General features: G+C 46.4%; 1 protein-coding gene across 13 annotated transcripts in view; it reads right to left on the reverse strand.

Moving 5' to 3' along the window:
- The window catches only part of MAPK8IP3 (mitogen-activated protein kinase 8 interacting protein 3), a 72,509-nt gene that overhangs the window by 39,787 nt on the left and 13,486 nt on the right, over positions 1 to 19,236 (reverse strand). For 5 of the 13 annotated variants that reach the window (XM_075566261.1, XM_075566250.1, XM_075566253.1 and 2 more), the window contains exons 4-8: positions 18,634 to 18,725; positions 11,978 to 12,001; positions 8,208 to 8,349; positions 3,819 to 4,053; positions 468 to 570 (exon numbers count right to left, since the gene is read on the reverse strand). In XM_075566261.1, coding sequence (XP_075422376.1) covers positions 468 to 570; positions 3,819 to 4,053; positions 8,208 to 8,349; positions 11,978 to 12,001; positions 18,634 to 18,725 — 596 coding nt within the window. The remainder of the gene's footprint in view (positions 1 to 467; positions 571 to 3,818; positions 4,054 to 8,207; positions 8,350 to 11,977; positions 12,002 to 18,633; positions 18,726 to 19,236) is intronic. The other 8 variants (XM_075566260.1, XM_075566259.1, XM_075566255.1 and 5 more) reach the window with 3 other exon arrangements.

Consider the following 19,236-nt stretch of genomic DNA (forward strand, 5'->3'; position numbering starts at 1 on the left):
CATAAATGGTTCTAAAGAACCATGAGTGTGTGTCCTTAAATCACAATAGTTTATTGAATAGTCGGAGGCTACTTACTGGGAAGTCAAGAACCTGCACAACTAAATATATAAACTAGATCTTAGCGTATTATTATCTGGATAGACTACCAACCAGTTAGTATGTTTACAACAAGAATTGTATTGACACCAAAAATAGTTATTACTATCATGTATTTCAACCTTCACTGCGCAATATGTATTACAGTAGGGTGTATATTATATATTTTATTTGTATTAAACTGAATTAATTGTACTTTGTTCGTACTTTATCGTACGCACACATTTACTTTGTCTATGTCAAATAAAATAAAATATATATATAATTTTTAACCGTGTATTAATATGTTTAATAGGGATTGCTACTCCGGTGATCCCAGACTGGGCCTCAAAATGTCTATACGCCCCAAAATAGCTGCCCCCTGGCTCACCTGTTTCCTGTGCGTTCCAGTCGGGGATCCGGACACATGTCTAACTCTGGGGTGGAGTCGATAATGTCTTGGACATCGGACCACTCATCACTGCTTCCCATCCCTGCGGGCGACACACTAAGTGAGTCCTATCACCCCCTCCACCATGGCCAACAACAGCAGGGGGGACCAGCCAAGACAACCACCCTTGGCCGGCGTCCTGGCAATCTCGGAGTTGGGGCCCGACTTCTGGTCAGTCAGACGACTGGGCGCCTTCTTCTGCCGAGCTCACCCTCGCTCAGCGCTTACCCGGTTGCCTCTCCCGCCCTCTCAATAAGCCACCGAATCTCCCCTGCCCCAGTTTGCTGTACAGTAGGTTTGCCACGTCGTGTCCCACTATCTTTTTAAACTAATTATGCGGCAATTACCGAACAAAGCTTCAAAGAGGTAAAAAGAACAATATGGCTGCCTTCAAACCGTTTACCAACGGTCTAAATCACAGAAGGACATTAAGTAAAGATCGTAAAAACTACCCAAAGTATTTAGTTACTATGGAGAAATTACAAGCTTAAAATATTATTTAAGAATACCAAGAGCTGTTTTTATTTTTTAGTTTATTTGAAAGGCGATATTCCATTTAACCTGTGAAACATGCCGAGGTGTTGTATGGACGTAGAGGGGTAAAAAGAGAAACCAATAACGGGGCAGTAATCCAAAACAATCCAAGTTCCCTCAGTCTCCCCCCCATGTTAGTTCTGCGCCCACATGTACCAAATGAGAATCAAACTCTTCATCTAATCACCCAGGTCTCACTCTTCCAAAGATATCCCTGAGAAAGCCGTCACAGCGAAACGCGTTGGTTGATGGCAGTGACGCGGACATCTGAGACCAGAAGTGTTGTGGAAGCCATGACTCCAGGAGTGATGCAGAACACGTGGCCGCCGATTCGCGCGCCACGCCGGGGATATTGTGAGCGGCTTCACGTGGTCTCCGGCGCATTTTAACTAATAAACAAAGAAGCCCCAATGCACATTCAGTGGGACAAATTATTTAGTTCATTACCATGTGGGTTTTTTCCATCTCATAAGGATGGGTCATTTAGTTCAATCCTTTGGCCAAGATGTTGAATGCCTACAACCCCGTCGGCAGGTCCTACACTACCCATTCTATACAGCAGGGGTGTGCAAACTGGGGGGGCACGCGATTTTCTTGGGGACACACATGGCGGTTACAGGGACCCCGCGCTCTTCCCCAAAGCATTTAAATTAAATGCCAGGGGAGCGAGTGAGGCCTCTGTAAACCCCGTGCCCCCTGCAGCGCCCCCCAGTTTGCGCACCGCTGATATAGCCAATAGCACGGGTTGCGTGACGTGTATGCGATGCCTGAAGGGTTATAATTTAGCAGCACTTTATGTGCAATGTGTGAGCTAGAGCGCAGTTACAGCTGGCTAAGAAAACAAACGTTCCATAAGGGATATAGTGAAAAAAAACACCCTAAAAAAATATATAATGAAGTGCAAAGAATATATATATATATATATATATATATATATATATATATATATATATATATATATATATATATATACACACACACACACACACACACACACACACACACACACACACACACACACACACACACACACACACTTCCCACGCTTATTCCTTTCTCCTGGGGGAAGAAATATCTCAAGAGACTGCTACATTCACGTGTGTATATTGGCTGTGTCAGGGGTGATCAACTCTAGTGTTAATCTCCCCCCCCCCCCCCTCCAACAGGTCAGGTTTTCAGGCTCTCAGCTTCAGCACAGGTGGCTCAATCAGTCCCAGCTTCAGCACAGGTGGCTCAATCAGTCCCTGCTTCAGCACGGGTGGCTCAATCCGAGGCTCAGTCTTTGACTGAGCCACCTGTGCTGAAGCAGGGATATCCTGAAAACCTGACCTGTTGGGGGCGGGGCTTTAGGTCTGGAGTTGAGCACCAGTGGGCTACAGAATACCATTGTTTGGTTTCCTCTTCTCTCCATGCAGCGGAAGAAATACAGGGGCACAGTACAGAACGGGCAGTGTCGGACCTGCGGACAGGGTCTAACCTTGAGGTGGCTGCAGGCTTGAGACGTTATGGCCAAAGGATTGCACTAAATGACCCAAACTTAAGACAAGAGAAAATATAGGGGAAAAAATATTGCAATGAACTACATAATTTGGCATATTGGATGTGCATTGGGGGATCTTTGTTTATTGCTGTATTCTTGGTCAATTTCTCAGCGGCACTCCAATTGACACCAACAAAAATATACATATACATTGTGGGTCTGGGTTCTGGGTCTGGGCTCTGGGCCTGCTACGATGGTGTGTGTCTGATTGCCTTTGAACTCGTGTTTGCCAGTGCTTTCCAACGTGCATCTTTCACCGAGAGTAAGACAGGTGACACTAGGTTTGGCCACTTCTTCACCTTTGCATACATCCAAACGATTTGGAAGAGTGGGACCTGGGTGGTTAAATGGGAGAGTTTCCGGGCGCAGAACTAACCTTGGGCAGAGTCTGAGAGAAGCGGGATTGTCTTGGATGACTGCCCCGTTGTTTTTTTAATCTTTTTACCTCTCTTCTGTATCTCCGTACGGTTGCGCTCCTCACCTACAATAAAGTTTGGGACGAGCTGGCTGTGCAGTTACCGAGAGGAGCAGCACCAAGGAGAGCGTTTCATTTGTGAAAATGATTATCGGCACCTGACTTTCTTATCTTGACAACTTTCACATCCTTCGTCACGAATAACAGAAGCGATTATAGGGTTGTGCCTCATTCTGGTCACCGTGAGTTCACTTTACTCTTACGCGGGACTCACCCCTTTGAAGTAGATTGTAGTTTCTTTGATTTGTATAGGTCAGGAGTTCTCAACTCTAGACCTCAAGATCCCCCCCCCCCCAAAAAAAAGTTAGGTTTTAAGGATATATCTCAGCTTCAGCACAGGTAGCTCAATCAGTGGCTCACTTAAAGACTGAGCCACTGATTGAGCCACCTGTGCTGAAGCAGGGACTGTTGGTGGCCCTTGAGGACTGGAGTTGGTCAACTCTGCTCTAGTCATAAAAGTTCCAGAAATCAAAAGGATCAGCAATACCCAGCAGCCTCGCTGATACTTCCTGTGTCCTCCATCACATGACAACCCCAAGATGGTCACTTGTGTGACTCATGTCAAGAGGATAGTCAGACTCGGAGAATATTCTACTGACTTACATTTGGGTTGAGGGGAACTTTGGTCAGGGGACAAATTAGGAAAATGCTACGTTTTGTAAGCCAACCATGAGCAATAAATAAAGAGGGTTGGGGGGGAATATGAGCATTAACAGTTGGGTATCTGAAAATATGGCCTTACCTATGCTGACATTCCTCATCTCCTGGGTGACCTGCACCTCCATATTGTGGCTGCGCCGTTTCTCGCGGGCTCTCTTGCTCTTGCCGGTCACGCCGTAGTCCTGGAGGGGCTGGAGGCTTTCATGCAGAGGCGTAACAGCCGCAGACGGGACGGAGGAGGTGGGGGTGTTCGATTTGGTCCCCGTGGTGCTTGGGGTGGCTGCCGCCGAGGACTGACCCGACTCGGACATCTCGTCCTGACGGGAACGGGTTAAGAGAGATTGGTCACCGCCAGGGAAGAAGTCAAAGGAAGCTCGGTGGGAGTGTCACCCTCCTGGAAGTGGGTCACCCCCAGTTCCAACCCCAGTGTCAGCTCTCTGTGCGACCTTGCGCTTGTCACTTCCTATCCCTGTGCCTCGGGCACCAAAAATAGACTGTAAGCTCTTTGGGGCAAATTCTTGTTAAACACGTAGTGACATCAGACTACAAGGGCAGCCACAGGAAATCACATTTATTTCCCCAGGTTAACAAACTAACTTAAAAAAAAAAGGATTTAAAAATACTTCTCGGTATTAGATTTTGATCAAATAAGATTAACCCCTTAACCACTCTGGGACTAGGAGGGACTGCCCCACTAGGTCACTTTAACAGCCTTTCTATTAAGTACCTGTCCTCTCTCGCTCGATGTGTGTGTAACATTGCACACAACATCCTAATGGCGCCGTTACCAAACAACGTTTTTGACTCAAGCAGGGGTGGTCAACTTCGGTCCTCAAGGGACACCAACAGGTATTGGGGATATCCCTGCTTCAGCACAGGTGGCTCAGTCATTCTGTACTGAAGCAGGGATATCCTTAAAACCTGACCTGTTGGTGGCCTTTGAGGACTGGAGTTGGCCAACCCTAAACTAGAGCAATAAACTGATTGAGATGATAACCATAAATTACTCAAATCAGTGAGATTTGGGGATTGTGAACCAAAATCTGACATTTTGATTGAAAAGTGATGAGTTATCAGCGAGAGACTCTCCATCAGCAAGACTCACAGGAAATCAGTGAGTGACGCTCCATCAGCGAGACTCACAGGAAATCAGTGTCTCTCCATCAGCGAGACTCACAGGAAATCAGTGAGTGACGCTCCATCAGCGAGACTCACAGGAAATAAGTGAGTGACGCTCCATCAGCGAGACTCACAGGAAATCAGTGTCTCTCCATCAGCGAGACTCACAGGAAATCAGTGAGCGACTCTCCATCAGCGAGACTCACAGGAAATCAGTGAGTGACGCTCCATCAGCGAGAGTCATAGGAAATCAGTGAGCGACTCTCCATCAGCGAGACTCATAGGAAATCAGTGAGCGACTCTCCATCAGCGAGAGACTCTCCATCAGCGAGACCCATAGGAAATCAGTGAGCGACTATCCATCAGCGAGACTCACAGGAAATCAGTGAGTGACGCTCCATCAGCGAGACTCACAGGAAATCAGTGAGCGACTCTCCATCAGCGAGAGACTCTCCATCAGCGAGACCCATAGGAAATCAGTGAGCGACTATCCATCAGCGAGACTCACAGGAAATCAGTGTCTCTCCATCAGCGAGACTCACAGGAAATCAGTGAGCGACTCTCCATCAGCGAGACTCACAGGAAATCAGAGTCTCTCCATCAGCGAGACTCACAGGAAATCAGAGTCTCTCCATCAGCGAGACTCACAGGAAATCAGTGAGCGACTCTCCATCAGCGAGACTCACAGGAAATCAGTGAGCGACTCTCCATCAGTGAGACTCACAGGAAATCAGTCTCTCCATCAGCGAGACTCACATGAAATCAGTGAGCGACTCTCCATCAGCGAGACTCATAGGAAATCAGTGAGCGACTCTCCATCAGCGAGTCTCACAGGAAATCAGTGAGCGACTCTCCATCAGCGAGACTCACAGGAAATCAGTGAGCGACTCTCCATCAGCGAGAGACTCTCCATCAGCGAGACTCACAGGAAATCAGTGAGCAACTCTCCATCAGTGAAAGACTCTCCATCAGCGAGACTCACAGGAAATCAGTGAGAGACTCTCCATCAGCGAGACTCACAGGAAATCAGTGAGCGATGCTCCATCAGCGAGACTCACAGGAAATCAGTGAGCGACGCTCCATCAGCGAGACTCATAGGAAATCAGTGTCTCTCCATCAGCGAGACTCACAGGAAACCAGTGAGCGACTCTCCATCAGCGAGACTCACAGGAAATCAGTGTCTCTCCATCAGCGAGACTCACAGGAAACCAGTGAGCGACTCTCCATCAGCGAGACTCACAGGAAATCAGTGAGTGACGCTCCATCAGCGAAACTCACAGGAAATCAGTGAGCGACGCTCCATCAGCGAGACTCACAGGAAATCAGTGTCTCTCCATCAGTGGGACTCACAGAAAATCAGTGAGCGACTCTCCATCAGCGAGACTCACAGGAAATCAGTGAGCGACTCTCCATCAGCGAGACTCACAGGAAATCAGTGAGTGATGCTCCATCAGCGAGACTCACAGGAAATCAGTGAGCGACTCTCCATCAGCGAGACTCACAGGAAATCAGTGTCTCTCCATCAGCGAGACTCACAGGAAATCAGAGTCTCTCCATCAGCGAGACTCACAGGAAATCAGTGAGCGATGCTCCATCAGCAAGACTCACAGGAAATCAGTGTCTCTCCATTAGCGAGACTCACAGGAAATCAGTGAGCGATGCTCCATCAGCGAGACTCACAGGAAATCATTGTCTCTCCATCAGCGAGACTCACAGGAAATCAGTGAGCGACTCTCCATCAGCGAGACTCACAGGAAATCAGTGAGCGACTCTCCATCAGCGCGACTCACAGGAAATCAGTGAGCGACTCTCCATCAGCGAGACTGAAACTCGCGGTTTCCTTTTCATCTCACCAAGTTTCTTCTGTAATATAATCAAAAATCAGCAACAATACAGAAAATATATATGCACACACAGGGGTAAGGAAGTGAGCAGGCACACGCGGTTATATCTGTAATCTAGAAGAGCTCAAATACTTGTTGCATTGTTGCTGATGTTTTACATATTAATGAAGAAACTAGGTGAGACCAAAAGGAAAACGGGAGTTCATCATCTCCGTATGTGTATTGTTTTGAGTGCTGACCCAGTATAGTTTGTTTTATAGTTCCATGCACCCAGCGGTATGGATGCAGGCTCTTAGCACCTCTCCCTAAATTATACATGACAGCGCGAGCCCGACTTCCGATTCTGTCAAACTGTCAATACTAATATAGGATGAAGTATCTGTCGTCTGAATTTAGCGTGGGGAGAACTCAGGGGCCATATCTTTTTTCAACCTCATCTTCTACTATGTAACTATGTAACTATATAAACATGCTAATTGGTACATGCAAAGTATACTCAGATGACTTAAATTAGCATATTTCCCAGGTCTCTCGGGTGTGTTCTGTGTTGTTCACAGGTATCTCTGTAGGAGTGTTTAGAGAGGTGTAGAAGACACCTGCTACTCCCTCCTTTAACAGAGCTGTGTACATAGACGTTGTTAGGGGGAATGCCTCTGACATGTCATTAGCACTAACGCCCGTTATACTTAACGCAATGCCTTTTCCCGCCGAAGCTTAGGCTATAACAAGCGTAACGGATCTCTGTGGCTCTGGGCCAACATTTTATTCCTCATACACTCATTCCGTGTGCCTGTCTATGGGAGAAGGTACTTCCATAAAGCTAAACGTACATGGTTACTCCATCCCAAAAGAGCAGACGTGTTCATGTCGTTCCATTTATCATTGGACTAATACGGTGGGGGGGGAGGGGGGACGTGACCTTGTTTAAAGGGTCTATTACATTGACAGTTCTGCCTGTCCTGGTGGAGCGGAGAAAGTGAAAATACTGTAACCGGCAGCCAAGAAAACTGCCGGCGTTACATAACAATATAAATAAAATTAAAAAACGGCTACCGAAAAAAGAAATAAAAAACAGCTCCCAATTCTGAGACATTGAACAAACAAATGGTGTGCACAGGATGGGCGTCCAAATGAAGGAATGGAAACATTTACCGCGGATAACCATCTAGTGACACCTTATTACTGCAAAGGGTTCTGGGTAAATATGACCCTTTGTCAGATATAATGCAAAAGGAAAATGATTTTGTTTCTCACTTAGTTTGTTTTTTTTAACTTTAGGAATCCTGTATAGGGACCAACCAAATAATGATTGAACTTGGGCTTAGCATATGCCCCCAGGGCAGCTTAGCATATGCCCCCAGGTCAGCTCCAGGGGACCCCTCAGCTACGCAAGTTTAAAAAAATAATTTATTTTGGTCAGGATTGTAGCTTTACTTGCAAAACAGTTGAGTGGGATGGATGGAGACACACATGGCAGGAACGTTGTTACTATGTTTGTCTGGCCCAACCTTGTAGCTGAAGCTGGACTTTAGCTGGCTGAGGTCGCTCAGGTGCCAGTGGTCCGAGCTGGGGGTGATCTTGCCCCCCATCTGCCCACGTACCATTCCGTCCGCCAGCGGGAAGACGTTGAGAGATGTCGGACGCTCTTTTCTGCAGGGAGATCAAAGGAGGGACGAGTGAGAGACAAACAAACAAAGGTGGAAAACATCACAGAGCATCAACGTTCCAATCTGTACGGAGACTGGTTGGTTATCAATCAACTTTGCATCATGATACCTAAGGATTCCCAAAGGCAGACTATACCCCACTTGAAAAACAAAAAACTTGTATCTGAAGGTTTTTATGGAAGTGTTTAATGACAGGGAATAAACAGTGTTTAATAAAGAACTAAATCATCTCAAGTAGTGTACGTCCCAGTTTCCCGCTGTGAGCCGCCATGTTCAGTGTTCTCTCTGCTGCCATGCTGTCCCCTCCTGTGATGTCATTTGTGGCTCTGGCACCGCGCGGTGACCGCAGGCGTAAGTGAGAAGGAGCGGGATTTTAATAGGCTTTCATGAAAAGGTGGTTCAGCCAACTCGTTTGTTAGGTGGGAAGCAGGGGGTCTCTGGAGCTAAACCGTGTTAGCTTCGGCTGCGGGGGGACCCCCAGGTGCCCGAGAGTCTTATCTCTGAAGGCTTATCTGCTCAGAGTTTAACAGAAAGCCGCGACGGATGTTTCTATCAGGCCCGTGTGTCGCAGGAGATTTAAGAACCAGGAAGAACCCGGCAGCACCCACGGAGGTCTGTATCTCGGGAAGCAGGAGGTCGCCGGGGCCGAAATGAACGCCGCTCAGCTCCCCGGGACTCCCTGCCGCATACCCACTAAAAATAATAATACATTAGACCTATGGATCAAATGCTTCTTGAGTGGCCCACGCCCGTCACTACCCCAGTCACTACCTCATGGGGACTGACACGCCGGGAGTCCCGTGACATAGTGACTATGTTACTCTCGATGGGTCTGGTTTTATCCTGCTTTGGTCGTGTTTTGCGTTCCCGTGGAGCGTAGGGTACGATCTGCCCAGTAGTGAAACGGAGGAGCAGGACTCCTCTTCCGTTTGGCAGAAAATGGCCGCCGCAACTGTGCCAGGGGGGGCCGTGGTACTCGGGAACCACGACCTCCTCCAGGACTCAAAGGATTAAGACTATAGTAGTGATATATATATATATATATATATACATATATACAGTGGTTGACAAATCACCAAAAAATCTACTCGCCACACAAAAAAATCTACTTGCCACCTAGTACCAAACGTGTGCTGCTTGGGCCAATATTTACTCGCCCGGGGGTTAAATCCACTCGCCCGGGGCGAGCAAATGTATAGGTTTGTCGAACACTGCATATATATATATATATACGCAGTGTTAGAAGTATCTCTGCTGCTAGATCATTTAGTTACATTGTATCTTCCCCCTGACTATGAAGAGGTGACAGTTATGAGACATTACACGGATCTCCATACCTGGAACTTCCTGTACCACACGTGGCAACATAGCGACTTCCTGTTCTACTTTTTCTGTTAAACATTGGTGACTTTAAAATGTTTTACAGTTTAAAATGAACAAGTACTTTTTAAAAGAAGTGTATTTACATATTTTTAGGGTGCCGCCTCATATGTACAGTATACAGATACAGATACAGTAGATAAATATACACCGTCTGCTGGCACACTGCATTTCCCTATATCTTTAATAAACTGATTTCCACTCTAAATAAAGCCCTGAAACATCTAGTATTCGATAGAGGAGAGAAGTTTGTATTTGTAAAGATCACAGCGGTCAAACTCGTCCTCCACTTCGAAGACAAGAGATCGTTAAAACTCTCTAAAATACATTATATTTGACCTTGAGTTAAGTTGGGCTTATAATGGACGTAAACCTCCCGGGAGCGCCATTATCTGCGCACAGTGAGATGCGACAAGCGATGAATTCACCAACGTCTTCCCTATAAAAAGCTTTACGAGGAGGGCCCCTTACAAAATGAAAGCAGACCCCCCCGCCCCCTTCAGAGCCCTGTCACTCTCACCCCCCCCCCCCTTTCAGAGCCCTGTCACTCTCAGACGCCCCCCCCTTTCAGAGCCCTGTCACTCTCAGACCCCCCCCTTTCAGAGCCCTGTCACTCTCAGACCCCCCCCTTTCAGAGCCCTGTCACTCTCAGACCCCCCCCTTTCAGAGCCCTGTCACTCTCAGACCCCCCCCCCCTTTCAGAGCCCTGTCACTCAGACGCCCCCCCTTTCAGAGCCCTGTCACTCTCAGACCCCCCCCCCCTTTCAGAGCCCGTGCTGTCCTATCCCAAGTAAGTTCTAAACAGAATACAATAAAGACAAATATATATATATATATTATAAAGGAGGAAGAGCGAACAACATGGGAAATACGGCCATGTCCCTTCCCGTATTCAATACGCCGTGAAGCCGTTTCCCAGCGCTGGAGAACGAATGGAACTAGCATCTCCTCCAACACCGGGAAGCAACTGCACAGGATACTGAACACGGGCCAGAAAGACGTCCCATGCAGGGAAGTCAGGCGGGGCTAGTATTCTGTCAGTGCAACTTTGTGGCCTCTTTCAGAGCAATAACATAACCTGGAGACCAATGTGCTGCCGCCCAGTCAGGCAATGAAGGGGTTAATGTGCTCTCTGCCATTCATAAATGCTGACACCCCCCTAATGCCAGCCCCCTGAGACAGACATTATAACACACACACAATACCTTCAGATTCGTTTCGAATAGCCCCTAGCTATTTCCTCCCCTGATGTTAAAGACTGAAGCCGGAATGAAGAGACAGGTTTGTGCAGTCCCAGAAGAAGCGGGAGCCACAAGAAATCAGATCCTATTCAACATACTGGGAAGTCACTTTCCCGGGGCTGGAGAAGATTTCAGTCCCACTCATTTGAAAGGAGCTGATCTCTTCTCTGGCACTGGGGAGGCAACTTCCCGTCCTTTGTCAAAAAATTGAGAGTAACCTTAACATTTGACTTGAAAGATTGTGTCGCGGGACTATTTTCGCGATTTAAGAATAGTCGAATGCGGTCCAAGCGACGTGCGGGGAGTCACTGGCGTCCATATTGTTCTATCCCCCCTTGGCTTTCAGAAAAAAACACGGAAGGCGAGGTAAGCCTTGAGTCGGACAACGGAGACAAATGTTTGATGCGGACGTGATGATCAGAGGCCATGGAGCAGTATCCATATCGTATGACTCCCCAATAAAATAATTGGGATGGAAGACCCCGGGTGCAAAATAACAGAAACTTCACCTAAGATGACTCCCTCCAAAAGGACTTAAAATTGACCTCAATGGAAGACCCCAAAGATTGCCAATATTATCCTGCAAGTTTTTACATTTTATTTAAAGGCCACAGGCCTGCAGTAGTCCACATGGCAACTCCTGCTTCTTATTCTCATTTGCTGCCCCGTATCACGCAGCACAGTGCTGTAATCCATGCAGACTACAAAGGGTCTTATCATCAGAGAAGTTGTCTTTTACCGCATTCCGCAGGTAAGATCCTTTGAAGTCCAAAGACGTCACTAGTTGCATGTACTTTAGGGCAGGTTTGGGGTCAAAAAAAAAAAGCCAGGAAAAAGCAGAGAGAGAGTATTGTACAGTATGAAGTCTTTAGCTAATAAACATGCAGGTGGAATGGTCCTTTTAATACACAGAAGCCAAACCTAGACAGGCGTCTTATCCCAACACAAAGATGCTTTGTCCTGCGTGCAGAACGTGTGAATGGAGTTTACCTTTTCCTCCAGGACTGGCGGTGACTGTGACAGACAAGACACACAGCGGGCACAGAGCGGGCACACAGCGGGCACAGCACGAGAAGCGAGACAAGAAAACAGCCGTTAGATGCACATGTCATGCATGTGTTTAAGTGTGCGAGAGGCAGAGTGCGTGTGATTGCGGTGTGACACACACACGCCAGCTGAGAGTATAGCGAGGACATGTGTTCACCAACATGCAATTGTGCCAGAGAATGTATTTTCACAATGAGCACACAATATATACGATGTAAATATGATGAGATACAAATATACACACACATATTAGAGAGACGCTATTGTATAACCACCATTACAATATTTATGCTTTTCAAACAAGATATAATATTATTTAGTTTATGACTTTGCGCACATACAATTTACACACGCACGCACGCGCACACACGCACACTGTATTTGCCTGATTATTGGGGGACCCTGAATATAAGGCTACCTGTTAATTTCAGTAGCAGCTGGAAATAAATCATTTTTTGAGGGGATTGAAAATTCACATTTTTATTTTGTTCCCTGTCTTTCAATACTCACTTTTTTAAATAGTAATAAATGTGAATGTGTGAGTTATATTAACTAATAAATAACAGTGACTTGGAACAGTAAAAGTTGTGTGTTTCAGTCTTTTGTCAGATGCAAAAAATTTAAGCTTACACACGACTGAAAGGAGCGCATGCGCAGGGGCTGCAGTGTTATTAGCTTACACAGGACTGAGAGGAGCGCATGCGCAGGGGCTGCTGCGTTAATAGCTTACACAGGACTGAAAGGAGCGCATGCGCAGGCGGCTGCTGCATTATTAGCTTACACAGGACTGAAAGGAGCGCATGCGCAGGTGGCTGCTGTGTTTATAGCTTACACAAGGCTGAAAGGAGCGCATGCGCAGGCGGCTGCTGTGTTGATAGGTTAAACAGAAAGGAGCGCATGCGCAGGAGCTCCTGTGTTAATATCTTACACACGACTGAGAGGAGCGCATGCACAGGTGGCTGCTATGTTATTAGCTTACCCAGGACTGAAAGGAGTGCATGCGCAGGCGGCTGCTGTGTTATTAGCTTACACAGGACTGAAAGGAGCGCACGCACAGGCGGCTGCTGTGTTAATATCTTACACACGACTGAAAGGAGCGCATGCGCAGGCAGCTGCTGTGATTATAGCTTACACAGGACTGAAAGGAGCGCATGCACAGGCGGCTGCTGTGTTATTAGCTTACACAGGACTGAAAGGAGCGCATGCACAGGCGGCTGCTGTGTTATTAGCTTACACAGGACTGAAAGGAGCGCATGCGCAGGCAGCTGCTGTGATTATAGCTTACACAGGACTGAAAGGAGCGCATGCACAGGCGGCTGCTGTGTTATTAGCTTACACAGGACTGAAAGGAGCGCATGCGCAGGCGGCTGCTGTGATTATAGCTTACACAGGACTGAAAGGAGCGCATGCGCAGGTGGCTGCTGCGTTATTAGCTTACACAGGACTGAAAGGAGCGCATGCGCAGGTGGCTGCTGTGTTATTAGCTTACACAGGACTGAAAGGAGCGCATGCGCAGGTGGCTGCTGCGTTATTAGTTTACACAGGACTGAAAGAAGCGCATGCGCAGGCGGCTGCTGTGTTATTAGCTTACACAGGACTGAAAGGAGCGCATGTGCAGGCAGCTGCTGTGTTATTAGCTTACACAGGACTGAAAGGAGTGCATGCGCAGGCGGCTGCTGTGTTATTAGCTTACACAGGACTGAAAGGAGCGCATGCGCAGGGGCTGCTGTGATTATAGCTTACACAGGACTGAAAGGAGCGCATGCGCAGGCAGCTGCTGCGTTATTAGCTTACACAGGACTGAGAGGAGCGCATGCGCAGGTGGCTGCTGTGTTAATAGCTTACACAGGACTGAGAGGAGCGCATGCGCAGGCGGCTGCTGCGTTATTAGCTTACACAGGACTGAAAGGAGCGCATGCGCAGGCGGCTGCTGTAATTATAGTCGACAGAGGACTGAAAGGAGCGCATGCGCAGGCGGCTGCTGCATTATTAGCTTACACAGGACTGAAAGGAGCGCAGGCGGCTGCTGCGTTATTAGCTTACACAGGACTGAGAGGAGCGCATGCGCAGGTGGCTGCTGTGTTAATAGCTTACACAGGACTGAGAGGAGCGCATGCGCAGGCGGCTGCTGCGTTATTAGCTTACACAGGACTGAAAGGAGCGCATGCGCAGGCGGCTGCTGTAATTATAGTCGACAGAGGACTGAAAGGAGCGCATGCGCAGGCGGCTGCTGCATTATTAGCTTACACAGGACTGAAAGGAGCGCAGGCGGCTGCTGCGTTATTAGCTTACACAGGACTGAAAGGAGCGCATGCGCAGGCGGCTGCTGCGTTATTAGCTTACACAGGACTGAAAGGAGCGCATGCGCAGGCGGCTGCTTTGATTTTAGCTTACACAGGACTGAAAGGAGCGCATGCGCAGGCGGCTGCTGCGTTATTAGCTTACACAGGACTGAAAGGAGCACATGCGCAGGCGGCTGCTTTGATTTTAGCTTACACAGGACTGATAGCGCATGCGCAGGCTGTTCCACTCTTGTTAGCAGCAGTGAAAGGTGCAGAGCCCGATTATACGGCGAGTATGTCCTTTTCAACTTAACCTTACTGAAAGAAACATCGCCTCAGAAATTTGACGAAACAGATATATATATAAATGTACGGTGGTGAGCGACAGACATATAGAGGTAAGGTTAGAGGCAGCAAACAAGGTGCCGAGCACTCCCAGGATATGAGAAAGATCCTGGAGACCGTTCCCCCATGTGGGGCTGAAACATTGATCCTGTATTAAACCTGTATATTATATACAGGAAAAAATATATAGACCATTCGCATTCGTATTATATACAGGAATTGATTAAAAAATTATAACAGACTGGCAATATTTACTCTAACAAAATGGCATACAGCACCTTAATATTGGACTATAACTACACGGATTCCTCACTGAAGATAGAATAGATAGATAGATAGAATATATATATATATATATATATATATATATATATAAAATATATATTATATGCTTCCTCACTGAAGATAGAATATATATATAGAATATGTGGTACTGATACCTCTACATATACATATACATATATATATATATATATATATACAGTGGTTGACAAATCACCAAAAAATCTACTCGCCACACAAAAAAATCTACTCGCCACCTAGTACCAAACGTGTGCTGCTTGGGCCAATATTTACTCGCCCGGGGGTTAAATCCACTCGCCCGGGGCGAGCAAATGTATAGGTTTGTCGAACACTGTATATATATATACACATATATTCTAACAAAAAACAATGTATATCATTGTATATATCAGTGTGTCTGTTTAGGCTGTCAGTGCATAGATATCAATGTGTATAATAGAGTGTGTGTGTGTGTGTGTGTGTGTGTGCGAGTTAATGTGTTGTGACATAGTCCCAGGATCTTAGGCAGCTTTCTGTTCGATTTAGATCACAAAGTGCAGCCACAGTGTAACTGTGATCCATCTCCCAGCTTCAGTTACTGCGGCTGCTGGATGGGAATTCCAGACCATTGTTCCCCATGGTTCTAATTCCCATCACCTGCTCTCCTAATTGAGGAACAGGTACATTTGGCAGTTAGGTTGTCTGCAACATTCGCCCGAACTGGATGCAGGGAGCAGCGGTGCCCCAGGCTCCAGGCGACAGATATATATATGTCAAAAGATGACATAATTACAACACAGGGGACACAAACAGTAGGATAAGTAACACAACGCAAAAGGAGGCCCTACCGCAAATAACTTACAATCTACTGTAAGTGAACATAATGAGATATACTGTGTATCCTTCCCTCAAATCCTTATCTCACTGCCTCTAAGAGCCGGGAAGGTGGCAGCGGGTGTTCAGGAAGATGTATAGTGGCGCTTGTGCTGGTAGGTTTAACGATACTATAAAATCTTGAGCAATATACCCAATGAATGGGTTCAAAACAAAAACAACAAAAAAAGTCTGTGACGTCATCACAAGGGTGAAGAAATAAAAATGGCGGTGGGCCGGACATATCACAAGAAGAAACTATCATCGTTAGACAAAGATGGTACTCAACTGGATTCCAACAGAGATTAAAAGACCAAGACGATGTTCTGGAAATGGAAAAACTCACTGCATTTATGAATAATTCTACGGTTACATTTGAGTAGATCTGGTGTCCCCGAATAAGGGCCCTTCCAGGTGACATATCAGAAATGCACGACGTACAAATTTAATGATATTAAGGGAATACAAGCAGGTCCTTTAAAACTTTAAGACTACTAATCCTAATTCAGCAAGGCCCCGCTTTTCGGCGCCCCGCTTTTCGCCGATCCGCCGATACGACGGCACCGAGAAGGGGGCCGTCATGTCTGCGCTCGTGCAGAACGGGCCAGTCTGATGTCGCGCATGCGCAGAACGGGCCGGTCCGAGGTTGCGCATGCGTAGAATGGAGCATTGCCGGTCTGCGCACATACAGAAAATCGCCGGTTACGCTTTCTGGCGATTTTCGCTTTGCGGCGGGCCCTTAGAACAGAACCCGCTGCATGCCCGGGACCCTCCTGTATAATAAAAGTGATAGAAAAATGTTGTTATTGCTAGTCTCTCGCCTCTTCCCTTCCCCCCCAAATGTTTTTTATTACCACTGTTACTATGATTATTGTTATTTTGTATTATTATTTCGGTAATGTACTGTCGATTTTAAGTGTGCTGGTTCTATTGTCCCTTACCCACCCTTTTTCTTTCTGTACCCACTTCCCATCCCGCATTTAATCTAAAAAAAAAAACAATAAAAATTGTTTGGAAAAAAAAAAAAAAAAAGGACCAAGACGACCAAAAGTAAAATGGGAGGATGAGATCAGACAATTAGCTTGCAACCGCAATACCTGGGAGATCCTTGGGGTGGCCTTCATCCAGCAGTGGCTTGACAAGGGAGGATGACGACGATGTTGATACAGCACACACGCGCACACACACACAAAGAATGGAATAGGCACTCAATGGTCTATTCAAGTGAAAAAATTATGATTAATTCAACAAATTGAATAAATAATGTTTTCACTTGACCAGGCCTGTGAGTGGCACCCGGGCACTTGTTAGTGGAGTGCCGCCTGTCTGCTGATAGAGATATATATCATTTCATAGAGCGCTTCTCTCCCGTGGGGACGCAAAGCGCTGCACAATTGCAATACAGCACGTGGAACGCAGCGCCGTACATAGAATTTTACAGGCGCAGACCCTGCCCCGTGGAGCTTACAATCTAATTTTGGTGAAGCAGAAGAATCAGACTGCTCTCCAATAGTAAAGTCCCAAAGGAATGAAACGGCAGGTGTAGCGAGGTATATAGGAGATGCAGATTTAAACCCAAGAAGGGTCAAAGAAAACCCCAAAGAACATGCACTCAATGCCTATATAATAAGTACAGTGGCAGCAGCGGCCCATCAATAATAACCTCCTTATAGGTTCATCAAGTAGCCAATAGGGGATCAGAAAACTAGAACCAAAAATAATAAAGTGTTATTAGCACCAACAATATTTACAATAATAATTAAAATGTTATTTATTATTAAAATTCCCCGCAGTGGAGATAATGTTAGAGAAATCAAGGAATATAATGTAATGTATCCCATAGGTAAATACTGATAGATGGTCCCCTATATCTGCAGTCAGCTATCGGTGTGAGTGATTTCAAGCGTCAGGAATGACCAATATAGTAAATTGGTCATGTATTCAACCCACTGCCAACGGTCAGTGAAACCGTCACCCTAATACCACAGCTGAAATGATCAACAATGATATAGAAGTACTGTTGTATCTAACAGGTGTAACTGTAGTAGGCCGCAGGCTAATAATGCACATGGCAGAAATGTCGCCATGTTTGTATCTAAGATGTAACATTGAGTTCTATCTCTCGTCAGAGACACAGACACCTGCGGTGCGGCTAGTGATACATTGTAACAACGCATTCCCACGGCTGTTAGATACAACAGTACTTCTATATCATTGTTGATCATTTCAGCTGTGGTATTAGGGTGACGGTTTCACCGACCGTTGGCAGTGGGTTGAATACATGACCAATTTACTATATTGGTCATTCCTGACGCTTGAAATCACTCACACCGATAGCTGACTGCAGATATAGGGGACCATCTATCAGTATTTACCTATGGGATACATTACATTATATCCCTTGGTTTCTCTAACATTATCTCCACTGCGGGGAATTTTAATAATAAATAACATTTTAATTATTATTGTAAATATTGTTGGTGCTAATAACACTTTATTATTTTTGGTTCTAGTTTTCTGATCCCCTATTGGATACTTGATGAACCTATAAGGAGGTTATTATTGATGGGCCGCTGCTGCCACTGTACTTATTATATAGGCATTGAGTGCATGTTCTTTGGGGTTTTCTCTGACCCTTCTTGGGTTTAAATCTGCATCTCTCACAATGTAATTGTGGTGGCTGAGGCACAGGGAGAGAGAAACTTGGTCGCCAGGAGTATATTCAGCAGACCCGGTGTCATGGTTTCCTGCGTCGGCGCCGTTACTCACTGAGCCGCTGCTTCAGCCCCACCCCGAGAAGAAATGTTAGGTCCGCACCTTCTGCCTGTGACGCCGCCGTCTGATTGGCTGTTGCCGGCCACCTGCTGCATCTTGGAGCGTTCGATGTGTTCCACATAGGTCTGGATCATCTGTGACAGAACCAAACAAAGACCAGTGGGTGAGAGGACACAGCCGGGGGGAGGGCGGGGGGATGCTCCAGCAGGGAAGAGTTTAATATCTGGGGGACCTTATATAATATATATATATTTATATATATATATCTTCTGAGCACATTTTCAAGCCTCATAGTTCTTTGAGTCATAGGTCTTTTCCCCATTATCTCCCAGCATGCAATGCTTCCCACTGCAGCCAGGGATTCTGGGTAATAACATGCCAATGAGCACTCACAGTGTGTCACTAATTAACATGGACCCCCCTATAAGCTTCTGCATGCCGTATTACACAGCTTTTCAGCACAGCCTGGGTTACAGAAGTGCAGAGCCAGTAGCCCTACTCACAGACATCTGTTTCGAACTTTTGGGTGCTCATGGTTATACTGGCTTCACAATGTGAAGAAGGTAGTGGGTATACATATATACACACACACATAGAACAGCCAAGCACCTGCATGCTCTATATGTCCTAAGCATGTGCTTCATG

The sequence above is a fragment of the Ascaphus truei genome, chromosome 11, assembly GCF_040206685.1.
Source record: "Ascaphus truei isolate aAscTru1 chromosome 11, aAscTru1.hap1, whole genome shotgun sequence".
Taxonomy (NCBI): domain Eukaryota; kingdom Metazoa; phylum Chordata; class Amphibia; order Anura; family Ascaphidae; genus Ascaphus; species Ascaphus truei.